The 14773-nt window shown below is 37.6% G+C and overlaps 1 protein-coding gene across 3 annotated transcripts in view; it reads left to right on the forward strand.

Annotated features, from left to right (window-relative positions):
* Positions 1–14679, forward strand: part of LOC127636623 (C2 domain-containing protein 2) — a 26670-nt gene extending 11991 nt beyond the window's left edge. The window contains exons 7-16 of one of the 3 annotated variants that reach the window (XM_052117275.1): positions 197–314; positions 3200–3308; positions 5718–5782; positions 6201–6316; positions 6497–6653; positions 7480–7584; positions 7702–7829; positions 8655–8934; positions 10167–10235; positions 12120–14679. In XM_052117275.1, the coding sequence (XP_051973235.1) occupies positions 197–314; positions 3200–3308; positions 5718–5782; positions 6201–6316; positions 6497–6653; positions 7480–7584; positions 7702–7829; positions 8655–8934; positions 10167–10235; positions 12120–12349 (1377 nt within the window). In that variant the 3' untranslated portion in view covers positions 12350–14679. The remainder of the gene's footprint in view (positions 1–196; positions 315–3199; positions 3309–5717; positions 5783–6200; positions 6317–6496; positions 6654–7479; positions 7585–7701; positions 7830–8654; positions 8935–10166; positions 10236–12119) is intronic. The other 2 variants (XM_052117277.1, XM_052117276.1) reach the window with 2 other exon arrangements.
* The last annotated feature ends 94 nt before the right edge of the window (positions 14680–14773 follow it).

Genomic DNA, 14773 nt, shown 5'->3' on the forward strand with positions numbered 1-14773 from the left:
ACCTCAAAAAATATTTAGGCAGTTTTGGACACCTGAATTTGTTACAATAAAAAAGTGTGGCTGTATGGTCTGAAACTCATAATATTCAGAGCGTTACATAACTTTGGAATTTGCACAGAATGGAGTGAAACAAAAAAGGATGTTCCTGTTGATGTTATGAGTGATAATGTTTTATTTCCTCTCTCCTCTTCAACAGGAAGTAAGGAACAAGACCTCACATTTGACCTCACCCCCCAAACCCCCGCGAGCTCATGAATGGAAACTATTGGTGAAGAACATCCGGGTCACATGCAAACACGAGGATGGTGCTGCAGGTCAGAGACAAAAACATTCATATTTAGGCAAAATGAACGTATTTAACTACTAATGTTAAGTCACGTATAGCCAAGTATTCATATCATAACTTAGTATAACTGATAGACACAGTAAAGATTGAAGGGTGGATGCCTGTTCTATGTTATTTAAACTGTTTGAATTTAACTTTAGTTTGATTTGCACTGGAATGTGATTCGGCAAGGGTTGTATGTGAAAACAAACTGTTGCGTTCTTGTGCTGTCTGTTATGCATTAGGTGTGAATGCATTTCATAAAGTTACATTGCATCCGGAAAGTATTCACAGCGCTTCACTTTTTCCACATTTTGTTATGTTACAGTCTTATTCCAAAATGGATTAAATTAATTATTTTCCTCAAAATTCTACAAACAATACCCCATAATGACAACGTGAAAGAAGTTTGTTTGAAATCTTTGCAAAAGAAAAAAGAAAAAAATCACAAGTACATAAGTATTCACAGCCTTTGCTCAATCCTTTGTTGAAGTGCCTTTTGCACCAATTACAGCCTCAAGTCTTTTTGAGTATGATTCTACAAGCTTGGCACACCTATTTTTGGGCAGTTTCTCCCATTCTTCTTTGCAGGACCTCTCAAGCTCCATCAAGTTGGATGGGGAGCATCAGTGATCTCTCCAGAGATGTTCAATCGAGTTCAAGTCTGGGCTCTTGCTGGGCCACTCAAGGACATTCAAAGAGTTGTCCCGTAGCCACTCCTTTGTTATCTTGGCTGTGTGCTTAGGGTTGTTGTCCTGTTGGAAGATGAACCTTCGCCCTAGTCTGAGGTCCAGAGCGCTCTGGTGCAGGTTTTCATCAAGGATGTCTCTGTACATTGCTGCATTCATCTTTCCCTTGATCCTGACAAGTCTCTCAGTTCCTGCCGCTGAAAAACATCCCCACAGCATGATGCTGCCACGACCATGCCTCACTGTAGTGATGGTATTGGCTAGGTGATGAGTGGTGCCTGGTTTCCACCAGACATGACGCTTGCCATTTGGGCCAAAGAGTTCAATATTTGTTTCATCAGACCAGAGAATTTTGTCTGAGAGTCCTTCAGGTGCCTTTTGGCAAACTCCAGGTGGGCTCTCATGTGCCTTTTACTGAGGAGTGGCTTCCGTCTGGACACTCTACCATACAGGCCTGATTGGTGAAGTGCTGCAGAGATGGTTGTTCTTCTGGAAATTTCTCCTCTCTCCACAGAGAAATGCTGGAGCTCTGTCAGAGTGACCATGGGGTTCTTGGTCACCTCCCTGACTTAGGCCCTTCTCCCCCGATCGCTCAGTTTGGCCGGGCTGCCAGCTCTAGGAGGAGTCCTGGTGGTTCCAAACTTCTTTCATTTACGGATGATGGAGGCCACTGTGCTCATTGGGACCTTCAATGCTGCATAAATGTTTCTGTACCCTTCCCCAGATCTGTGCCTCGATACAATCTTGTCTCAGAGGTTTACAGACTAATTCCTTGGACTTCATGGCTTAGATTGTGCTCTGACATGCACTGTTAACTGTGGGACCTTTATAGACAGGTTTGTGCCCTATCAAATCATGTCCAATCAACTGAATTTACCACAGGAGGTCTCCAATCAAGTTGTAGAAACATCTCAAGGATGATCAGTGGAAACAGGATGCACCTGAGCTCAGTTTTGATTGTCATGGCAAAGGCTCTGAATACTTAATGTACATGTGATTTTTTTATTTTGTTTTCTTTTTCTCGTTTTTTTATTTTTAATAAATTGGCAAAGATTTTAAGCAAACTTTTTTCATGTTGTCATTATGGGGTATTGTGTGTAGAATTTTGAGGAAAATAATGAATTTAATCTATTTTGGAGTAAGACTGTAATATAACAAAATGTGGAAAAAGTGAAGCACTGTGAATACTTTCCGGAAGCACTGTATATTTTACCAAATAATAAAAACTCATCCTGTTATAGTTTACTCACTCTCATTTTGTTCCAAACCTATATGACTTTCTTTCTTCCATGGAACAGAAAAGGAGATGTTAAGATGAATGTTAGGGTCTGGCAACCTGACGTCAGCATTCACCTTTATTACATCTTTTTGCCATACAATAAAAGTGAATGGTGACTGATTCTGTTGTTCTGCCTAACCATCTCCTTTTGTTTACCACAGAATAAATTGAATCAAATGGGTTTAGAGCAACCTGAGGGTGTTTGCCTTTGGCACAGCCAGTGCATTTTTCCATAGAACTCTCCATCACATCAATGTTATTGCATGATTACAATCTTTCTATTTCAGCAAATCTTAGAAATCCCATATGTTTTGTTGTTTTTGAGATGGTCCTGATACCTCAGCTAATATTTTTTATTTTACCTCAATTGAAGAAATGAACCCAATTACTAATACACTTTATTGATGAAATTGTGCTGTGGGCACAAAGTATAGGCTACACTTCCCAAAAAACCGTTCCCATTATTTATTCAGTTAACTGCCCAAGTTTTCCTCGATCAGGATGTCCCTCCTGTTCAGAAATCTTTTCCGGACGTTTTCTAATAGTCCCATTGCTCTCTGGCCAAGTCACTATTACAGCCAAACGAGTACTTAACGGAAACAACTGGCATCTCATCCATTTTATGCATAATTCCTGTTGTTGTTAAAAGTGTTCTCTGCATTACAGGCTAAATGTCTGTCATTATATCTGTAACTGCTGTGTTCTGACAAACACAGCTAAAAGCCATATCTCTAAAATCTCTCTAGATCATTTTATCTTGGACACAAATTTCTTTCACAAATTTCACAAAAAGTTTAATTATATAATATCTTTAAAACAAAAATCTATCTACTCTTGAAAACGTATTTTGTCCTTGAAGGTACTGTAAAGTACTTCTCGATAATTTTTCTTCTGTGCTGTGTTAAGGTGGTATGAATCCCCAGTGTATCCTCCAGTTGGATGATCCTCCTCAAAAGGTCACCAGTTCAGTCTTGACTAACACATCAACCCTGACCTGGGACCAGCCCTTCATATTGTAAGTTCAGCTCCGCCTCTCCATCTGCTCTCCCTAATCAGCTTGTGAGCTTTCCCCAATAAATGAAGCTTTATTTAGTTTTTAGCATTTTTGATACTTCTATGGAAAGGTACTGTAGAGAGAGGATAGGAATTGATAGGGAAAGAAGAGGACGACATTATGGGAAATCATGTAGACTCAAGCTCATGTTGCCTGCTTTCTTCTATTTAAGCTCTTTAAGCTCTTCAGGTGTTTTAGTTTTAGTGGCATGTACACATTAAAGTCTTATAACTCTACAAAAAAGGATATATATATATATATATATATATATATATATATATATATATATATATATATATATATATATATATATAATATATTTGTTTGTTTGTTTGGTATGTATGATTTTAAAGAGAACTTTCCAATTTTTTAATGATAAAGAATAGATTATGATAAAATATGAGACCCTCAAGAAACTGTTGAAAAATCACAATAAAACGTAAAATTGTACTTTTTAAAATGAACTTTTTTTTTCTCGTAATTTTTTATTTTATTTGACATTATAAATATCTGATAGCTCTGAAAAACGGCTTTTGTTTTGTTCCTAATCAGATCAAATGTAACTGAGTAAAATTGTGTTGATGAGTCAAAGCAATCAAAAGTTACAGCATTACAAAGATAATTTATCCTAGTGTCCAGAAGTCTCTCCAAACAAATAAAATATAATAATTGTACATAACGGGGGGCCTAGACTACCACACCTGGAGTTGCAAGTTCGAATCCAGGGCGTGCTGAGTGACTCCAGTCAGGCTTCATAAGCAACCAATTGTCCCGGTTGCTAGGGTGGGTAGTAGGGTTGCAACAGTATGAGATTTTCATGATACGATAATGGTCTCAGAAAATATAATGGTTTCTTGGTATTGCAGTATCAGATTGATTTATTTAATTTTTTTGGTTGAACAAACGCTTTATTATAATTGAAACTTAAAACCATTTTTTTTTTTTTTTTATTGAAGTATGTGTTTCAAAAAAGTCTCCTTTTGAAAATAAATAGAAAAAATAAGAAAGCTAACAGAATTATAATAATAAACTGAATTATAAACATGATAAAAAATATAGCATACTATATTATAATATATAACTATAACATGTTATATAACTAAAGCATGTTAGTTTACATGTTAGCATAGCATGTTAAATTAACTATTAAATGAAAAATAACATTAGCTGTGTGAGCATTTAAAAGTAATGTCCTATGTCTGTACCTTTAACTCAGTGGTTCTCAACTGGTTTTGCCCACTGTTGATATAAATTGAGGTCGAATAGATTCTACCTTTTTAGATTATTTCTTATGAAACTATAACATTTTGTCAAAATATAACAGTTACTTTTACTCATGTAAAATCGTGAAGCAATTTTGTAAAGTTGATGTATAATGAAAAAAGAAAATTTGCGCATAGCGCAGTGTTGCTCTTTTCCTCAGTGCTGTTTGGCATGGCAGGGCTACCTACTGTTTGAGAGGTTTGTCTTGACTTCATCCATAACGCTTGAAATTGTACACATCATTTTTGAGGTCTGCCCTTTGCAATATTGAAGGAAGCCCGGTTGTGGCATGCACGTGTCAGAGAGAAGACCAGATCATGATCTGGTTCCATTACACTCGTGCAAAAGTGCAGATGAGAAGCCGTTAGCTGTTTGCGAGATTATCATTAAATCTGACTCGGCAGTCCTAAATAGGCTATCACTTGTTTGGCTGCTGAAATATCTTCAATGGTAGAACTATGGCATTGTTCTTTCCCTGCTGTCTGCGAACCAGTCTGAATAGACCTATGACCCACTTTGAGAAACACTGCTTTAACACACACTCGCACTCACATATGTCAGACCGCCTCGTCTCTCTCTGTGACATTTCCTCCACTGCATGTGCGTGTCTGAAAGGCATTGGAGGAGGAAAGGAGATTCGCAGATGAGATTCTCCATCTGGTTGTTTTTTTTTTTTTTCTCAGTTCCGTAAGTAATCAAATTACACGTGGTATGAAAACGTTCAATTTTCATTGTGGTATACCATGAAACCGGTATACCGCTGCCACCCTAGTTGGTAGCGGTAGTCACATTGGGTTAACCGCCTCGTGGTCGCTATAATGTGCACTCTTTGTGGCGTGCTTGGTGAGATGTGTGTAGATGCTGCGGAGAATAGCGTGAAGCCTCCATACACACTAGGTCTCCGCAGTAACAAGCTCAACAAGCCATGTGATAAAATGAGCGGATTGATGGTCTCAGACGCGGAGGCAACTGAGATTCATCCTCCGCCACCCTGATTGAGGTGAGTCACAGAAAGATGGCAATAAAATGTTTTGCCTTGCTTTTTTGGGTATATAAATACTACATTTTTTGATAGTAATGGAGTTATGTTATTTCCTCTCTTTGCAGTGAGCTTAGCGGTCGATCAAAGGAGCTGAACATCCAGGTCGTGGATAACGCCAAACCTCGGGAGAGTAAGTCCACATGACCAAAAATAAACCAGCTTAACAGAATAAAAAACGGAATTGTGATATTAATCTGTGTCTGTAGAAGCTTGAAGGTCATCTGGGAATTTTAATCTTTCTTTAATCTGTCATCTGTTTCTCTAATCATGAAATACTCTCCATAAACTGTCCTAAAGATAGTAGGTTTATTGAGCTAATAGAAGGACTTTTGAGGATATTGTTTAAAAGACATGCAACAGGGCCCCTATTGCCTCATTTCATTGCCATTTCACCCTGATTTTTTTAACTGCCCAGAGTTTTTCTGTGCACTGTTTTTAGTGTGCCATTTCTGTTTAGTGCCACTTCTGGACTTATTGGCAAAGACATTGATTTATTGATCCTTTAGATCTTTGATTTGATCAGGCACAACACTCTGTTTTTTTCTTAGGTGGTTTGTTAGGGCAGGTATCTGTGCCTTTTGATCTGGTGAGGAAACACCCCAAAGGTCAACAGACCTTTTCACTCATGACCAAAGATCAAGTGACCGGCTCACTAACTACTGAGGTCAGCATACCTAGATATAAGTTCTATTCACATTTGAGATTTAACTCCAAACAGTAACACTTAAAGCAAAATAATTTGCATTTGTAAATTTGTCCTGAAATCTACCATATTTGAGTTTATAAGCTAATATCGAATTTGGAAAGCAGCATATCAATATTTGATGACCTATTTTCTGTGTAGTTCACATACCTGGAGCCCAGTGAGGTGCGTAGCTGGCAGACACCAACTCCAGCCCCTACTAAGAGAGTAGAAATGGACCGCACTGTGATGCCCTGTGGCACTGTCGTCACCACTGTCACTGCTGTCAGGAGCAAACCAGGACGACCTTTACCACCTGGTACACTGTATTTGACCCTTGATCCAGTTGCACGTCCTTTGCTTTTGATTTAGTTTGAAATAGAGGTCGACCGATATGAAGTCTTACCGATTAATCTGTGACGATAGTTGCTTTTTGGAACTATCGGTTATCTGCAAAAATCGACGCAGATAGTTTATTTATTCATTTATTTTTTGTTACATGTTACTCTGTGGCCAAAGCCCTTATTCTGGTGAATATATATATAGGCTACAAACAGCTTAATTTGGTGACTATTTACATTTAGAGCATTGTAACAGAGACAAGGCTCTTTCACCATTACTGTTTTTGACTAATTCATGATTATTAATGTGGAATGTTATTTTTGACAAGTGATTGCCGATGATTTACTATTAACAAATGATGATCCTCTTTTGATTAATTACTGCTGTGTTCATGTTTCTATTTTGTGTTCCCTATTTCAAAATAAGAGTCCCCCGGTGTATTGGGCTTGTTTTATAATTAAAAGTTGTGCCTTATGCTGTTATTATAGGGATTTTTGTTGCACAACAAACAAGCATCTGGTATTTTGTCAGTCAACGTAAGGAAATTCTCAAAATAATTGTTAACATTCAATAAATCAATTTTAAAAATGATGTGCCGATTTATCGGTTCTCTGCCTTTTCCACCACCTTGGTAACTGCGAAATACTGTATTAGTCGACTTCTAGTTATTAGAAAATATTAGTAGATAAAAATGTTTGGGTGTATGTAAGCAGTTATTTGAAATGTAAAAGTTGGCATTTTCAGTTATCACAAAATGTCTAATGTTGTGTACTGTTTTTTATTTTTTTTATTCCTTGTTCCAGAATCAAAATCTCCCTCTAAAAATAAGCTGGCAGAGAGAAGGGTTTCTGAGCAGCCATCGATACTTGGAGCCAAAGTTAGCAAAGCCCTCTCATCATCAGATACAGGTACGATTTCTGTGCATCTGTGTTAATTTATCTTGTTTCAGAATAAAGCTTGTTCACTTTAACAGATAAATGCATTTCCTCTTATTTCCATTTGTACAATCTCTCTTTCCCGCCCAGAGTTATTGATGCTAAATGGTACCGACCCTGTAGCTGAGGCTGCTATCAGACAGCTTCACGAGTCTGCAAAACAGAAGCTGAAATCTCCCGTCAAAAAGAGTACCATTATCATATCAGGAGTGACCAAGGTACAGAAAAAGAAATCCGCTTAACCAAATATATGTGCCTCTGGCATCTACTGTATAAAACCTCATATGATATGATGTTTGTCAGCTTGTAATTTGAGTGGCCCTCCAGTTACAATGAAAATAGCCCATAATTTAGTTTGTAAACTTAGCCTTTTGTCAATCTTAAGTGATAATGTTTTAGAGGAGCCAGAGCATTTGTAATTGAGTTCAGATTACAAATGATGAGTGGAAATAGTGCCCTTAGCTTTTTTTTATTAAAAAAATAAATAATATTTTTCATTATTAAAAAGGAGGATGTAGGATTGGAACAAAGAACAGAAAGGTCCGCATTAGATGCTGTGTTGTTCTTGTGTGTCATCCGTATTTACGCCATTTGTTTGCTAACTCATCTCATACATGCCTTTACAAATGCCCTTTGTCTATGATTATTGCTTTAGTGGTCATGTGCACTTTATTGGCCAAAGCTTTGTCACAGTTCTGTTCCTATGTCATGTGATGGGGTGTTGTCAATCGAAAAACAATCATATATCAACATATTGCAATTCAGGTTATTATAATTCTTACAATATTGCATCAGTTCTTTAGATTCTTTTTAACTTTATCTTTATATCTTTAATACCATTCCTTATATAACATTATCATTACTGTTTTAGTACATTATTAGATAACATTGTGATCCGATTATGATAAATGACATGCAAGTCATATCTTAAGGTGGTTTGTGAAACCCAGCCCTAATTAGCGATAACAATAACAAAAATAATACTTTGACTTTAATAGCCAGTTTTCAATTAATTAAAGCTTTGCTATTCACTTCCTCTCTAGGCCCCTCTCTCACAGGATGATGAGATGGCTCTAATGGCAGGATATGCAGCTGCAATGGACGCTTCCATGTCTGGAGCTTTGGAGGGCACTAACAGTGAAACACACCCTTTAGAAACTGTGGCAGAACCCATTACTGTTGAACCTACAGAATCCCTGGTGGGTCCAAATGGCACAGACCACCATGTGGAGGATTGGGAGAGCCAGGCTGGAGAGGACCCCGATGGAGACAAAACATCTCTGTCCCTCTGTATTTCTGAAACGGGCCCCAAAAAAGGAAAAGGTGAGGGGGAGGTATTGCTGGGTTAGTTTTTAACCTGTTTACTCCTTCAAACTACACAAAGTGATCTGTTTTAATAGTTATACATCTGATCACAGGTCTGTGTGTTTCTGTAATCGGAAAACAATAATTTAATTGTCTCTGGTGAAGATAGGGTAATGGTCATTATGACCTTTGAGTGATCTTTTGTAAATTTATATGCAAAGTAAATCAGTGGTATTTTACCCCACACCCACTTACCTTCATTAATTTCAATAGATCCCAAACAGACTTCCCAGTCATGGGAAAGCTGGAAATATCAGGGAATTTTAAAATAGTAATTTCCAATCCTTGAAAATGAATGCAAATGAATAAAAAGTCATGGAGAATCATATACAATTCTATAGTGAATGCAGTGTAAGTATTATCATTCAAAGGGATAGTTCACCCAAAAATGAAAATTTGCTCAGCATTTACTCACCCATATACCATCACAGATGGGTTTGTTTTCTTCTGCTAAACACAATGATCTTTAGAAGAATATGTTTAGCTCTGTAGGTTTATAAAAATGTTAAGCTCCAAAAAGCACATAAAGGCAGCATAGAAGTTATCCATACGACTCCAGTGGTTAAATCCTTGTCTTCAGAAACTATATGATTAGTGTGGGTGAGAAACGGATCAATATGTAAGTCTTTTTTTACTATCAATCAACATTTTCACATTCTTCTTTGGGAATTCACCATTTCACCACCTACTGGGCAGGTAGGAGAATACATGGTAGAAACTGACTTAAATATTTATGTTTCTCAACCACACCTATTATATCGCTATAAAGGTATAACCACTGGAGTCATATGTATTATTTTGATGCTGCCCTTGTGTGCATTTTGGAGCTTCACATTTTTGGTATCCATTCACTTGCATTGTGAGGACCAACAGAGCTGAGATATTCTTCTAAAAATCTTCATTTGTCTTCAGCAGAAGAAAGTCATACGCATCTGGGATGGCATGAGGTTGAGTAAACAATGAGAGAATTTGCTGGTTGAAAAGTGTGGGTTCCCTGAGAACAGTTAATTATTTATTCTGAAAATGTATTTTTACAACTGGCGGTTCCATACAGAGATACTAAATACTGTAGTGTCAACTTTTCTTTGTTCATGTCTCAAAAATCAATATATAAAATTGTCTTTTTTCTTTACTGCTCATCTTTTGATGACCATACATTTCTTTTTTCTTCTGTACCTCTTCCTTATCAGTTTTTATTTGTTTTTTCTTTGCCATCTTAAAGTGGAAACCTGTGATAACCAGACTTTATTGGTGGCAGAGTAAGTAACCTCTTGAGAAGTCTATAATAGTAGTTATGTAGACTTCCCTGTGAAATGGTTAACACACCCTTTAGTTGAGTGAAAAGCCAGTCCATGCTCCAGCTTATTAAACACACTTCCATCAGGCTAATAAACAAATAGTTATCCTTTTTTTTTTTTTTTTGTTACCATGTGGCTTCAAACCTGACATTTGGGAGCTTAATGTGGACATGGAGAAAGATTAGACTTGTTTTGTGTGGCATTCTTGCATAGAAATCCAGAAGGACAGCCATCCTGAACCACTTTAAAGCTGGTGTGGACTGGTTTCTACTACTATAATTTTTAATCAAAGCACTTTCAAATACATTTGCATACAGCAAAGGTTTTTTTTAGTAGTGTGCTCGTATTCTTTCAGCTTATTTGCATTTAAACACTGATATTTCCTGTATATTGTAGTGGCATCTTTTAAGGCCTAAAGGATATACACTCACCTAAAGGATTATTAGGAACACCATACTAATACTGTGTTTGACCCCCTTTCGCCTTCAGAACTGCCTTAATTCTACGTGGCATTGATTCAACAAGGTGCTGAAAGCATTCTTTAGAAATGTTGGCCCATATTGATAGGATAGCATAGCATCTTGCAGTTGATGGAGATTTGTGGGATGCACATCCAGGGCACGAAGCTCCCGTTCCACCACATCCCAAAGATGCTCTATTGGGTTGAGATCTGGTGACTGTGGGGGCCATTTTAGTACAGTGAACTCATTGTCATGTTCAAGAAACCAATTTGAAATGATTCGAGCTTTGTGACATGGTGCATTATCCTGCTGGAAGTAGCCATCAGAGGATGGGTACATGGTGGCCATAAAGGGATGGACATGGTCAGAAACAATGCTCAGGTAGGCTGTGGCATTTAAACGATGCCCAATTGGCACTAAGGGGCTTAAAGTGTGCCAAGAAAACATCCCCCACACCATTACACCACCACCACCAGCTTGCACAGTGGTAACAAGGCATGATGGATCCATGTTCTCATTCTGTTTACGCCAAATTCTGACTCTACCATCTGAATGTCTCAACAGAAATCGAGACTCATCAGACCAGGCAACATTTTTCCAGTATTCAACTGTCCAATTTTGGTGAGCTCTTGGAAATTGTAGCCTCTTTTTCCTATTTGTAGTGGAGATGAGTGGTACCGGTGGGGTCTTCTGCTGTTGTAGCCCATCCGCCTCAAGGTTGTGCGTGTTGTGGCTTCACAAATGCTTTGCTGCATACCTCGGTTGTAACGAGTGGTTATTTCAGGCAAAGTTGCTCTTCTATCAGCTTGAATCAGTCGGCCCATTCTCCTCTGACCTCTAGCATCAACAAGGCATTTTCGCCCACAGGACTGCCGCATACTGGATGTTTTTCCCTTTTCACACCATTCTTTGTAAACCCTAGAAATGGTTGTGCGTGAAAATCCCAGTAACTGAGCAGATTGTGAAATACTCAGACTCAGAAATTGCTTAAATCACCTTTCTTTTCCATTCTGACATTCAGTTTGGAGTTCAGGAGATTGTCTTGACCACACCCCTAAATGCATTAAAGCAACTGCCATGTGATTGGTTGATTAGATAATTGCATTAATGAGAAATTGAACAGGTGTTCCTAATAATCCTTTAGGTGAGTGTAGATGCACTGGCTTTGGTAATTAAGACTGCCTCAAAATTACCACACATCCGCTGTCTCTTCATGGAGGTCAACAGTATCACTCTACAACCAAAATAAAGCTGACACTTTTATATTGTTGTGGTTTACACTCCTGTTGACTAGAGTTTGACCTCCAGGTTGAAACAGTAAACTATATTGTGGAACCTTGAAGCTTGGCTAATTATTTGCATCTCTTTTTGGCGCCCCCTGTAGGCAGCTTCCTGCACAAGAGTGCCAAGCTTTTCTTCAGACGTCGACATCAGCAGAAGGAACCAGGGATGAGTCAGTCCCACAATGACCTGCAGTACTTGGAAAATCCTGAGGTGGTCTTGATGGGCGACAGGGAAAAGAGGACGGCCACCTTCAGACGCATCATTAACCGCAAACTTCTGCCCAGGAGCAAGAGCAAAGCCAACGGCACGATGAGGGAACTGCCTACGTGAACTTAATACTCGTCTTTAACACATTAAAAAAGCTGATGCAACTCCATGCCTACAATTTCTTCTTGCTTGCCCAGCCAATATTCTCCTCGACCTAAACTAATAGTTTACCTCATAACTGTAACCTATTCCTCTTCATTCATCCTTATTTTATGCAAAAGCATGATCTCGATTCCTGGCCGTGTCTGCCAGTAACCCTGCATCCCAAAAATTACTCTCTTGTCAAGAGATGCCCAACAGCCACAAACTCTTCTGAAAATATCTCTAGAATTATCATTCTGACTCCTTAACTTGGTTCTGCTGGATCAACTCTATGAATTCAATCTCCTCAGTTTTAGCTTATGTAGATGCAACTCTCCATCCAAGTTGAGAGACGGAGATCAATGTTCAAAGTTTTTTTTTTTTACATTCCCTACTCTTGGTCAGTTTTTATTTTGTTTTTGAACTAGCGTGTGTTTATGCAAGAAAGTTTACAGAACTGCAGAAATGAGTTGCTGTGCTATCACTTAAAGACTCCAAATGAGTCATTTAACCTTATGCAAACCGTGATCATCAGGCAAAGGATACTCTGCATTTGTGGCCTTTAACCAAATTAGCATATGAGGACAACCCTCCCTTGCCATCTACCTGATCTTTTAACCCTCTGGAAACCCTCTGATGACTTGATGGTTTTTGGGATGTAAGAGAAGAGGGAATACAATTGATTTGATTTGCGCTTTGTTTTTTTATATTCTCGGAACGGTTTCGAAATGCATTTATTATGCAGTGAATTCTGCAGGGTCTGGCAGAAAGATTTTTTGAGAGAGTGGTTCGAAGAACTGATCTAGAACTCTGCCTTGGTATGATCTGGAAATTAGAGTTTTAACTTTGTCAAAGGGCGACAGGTTTGCTTAACTGCTTTAACAATTTATTTTATCAAATTTTGACTCTGGCCATCCTTTATTTCCCAATAGTAGTAATTTTGTGTGTTAGGCGAAATATTATTTTGCAACTAAGTGTAAAGTTAAAATTTTCAGGGTTGGCACTGATATGTTCCCTTTTAAAACAACTAGTTTGGTTCCCTATTTGCCTTTTATTTTTAACATATCTAACCGAGATCTCATCAAAATAGATTATTTGATTTGTGTTTTATTTGAAATATTTTCCCTTTTTTAAGCATTTTTTATTTTATTTTTATAAATACTGTATAATTATATGCTAAACATCATTTTCTTCTGTCATTTCATAACCACACCTCACATTTGGGGGGAAAGTGTGAATTTTACCAAAGGATCTTAACACTAAGCAAAGGCATTTTCTCACAGAGAAAGAACAGACTGCAAGAGCACTGGCCTTTTAAATTGATCTGTTCAATAGTTTCATGATTCAAGTTAATTTCCAAGTTTGGTTATTGTGTTTGGTGTTTTCTTTTATTGTATGATCCGTTCTCATAAGCCACCTGAAATGCCAACTGCTTTGAATTTTGGATTTCATCCGATGAGCCTGTGTCGATAATTGCAATTGACTTGTAGCACGGGAAAACCAGGAACTGATTCTGCTTGACCTTTACTTGAACTAAATGTGCGTATGGTGAAAAACCTAATTGCCTGTCCATACTGAATGTTGCCAGATAGAAACCTCAGCAGTCTTCACTTCATAGTTGTGTGTGTGTGTGTGTGTGTGTGTGTGTGTTTAAATTTTGTCCATGTTTAGTGTTTCCATGCACAGCCTGAGTGTTCATAACAATTCACTGTGTTGCATTTCATAGTATAATGTTACAAAATTAAATGGAGGTATTTTCTAACTAAATGGGAAAAGGCACATGAAGACTTTATTTTATCCTGCTTGATTGGCCATCCAGAGGTGATCAACCGATTGAATTAAATCTAATCAAGTCTATTCTCTGTATATGCATATCACTATAATGTAACCACATGAATTGAGGAACTCTTGAGCTGGGCTTTCTATTTGGGTTCTGGTGACATATATATATATATATATATATATATATATATATATATATATATATATATATATCAAACAGAAGGCCTTTAGTAAATACCAATGTGAATGATATATATCATTGAAAACCTGTTTCTCACCCTAACATGCAAAATGATTAACATCACACATGCGTATGGAATGTACAGCATTTTTTTGTCTGCATTGTACTTGTTAAATAATAAAAACCTGGGAGGCCTTTGTATAATGAATGTCAACCTGTGCTATGCATGGATTAGCTTGATTAACATATCCTCTTTATTGGTTTGAGCAATAAATATTGACACATATACATTTGATGGTTTATTGTTTGCTTACAAAAACATGTAAAAGTTATATTTTAATGTATTTTCCCAGCCATATCCATGATCTTTGCTTTTAAAGATGCAATATTTGTTGAGAAATATCACAATTCATCCGTATCTGTGAAAAATAAACTACACTTCC

Source organism: Xyrauchen texanus, chromosome 44 (genome assembly GCF_025860055.1).
Source record: "Xyrauchen texanus isolate HMW12.3.18 chromosome 44, RBS_HiC_50CHRs, whole genome shotgun sequence".
NCBI classification, from domain to species: Eukaryota; Metazoa; Chordata; class Actinopteri; order Cypriniformes; family Catostomidae; genus Xyrauchen; species Xyrauchen texanus.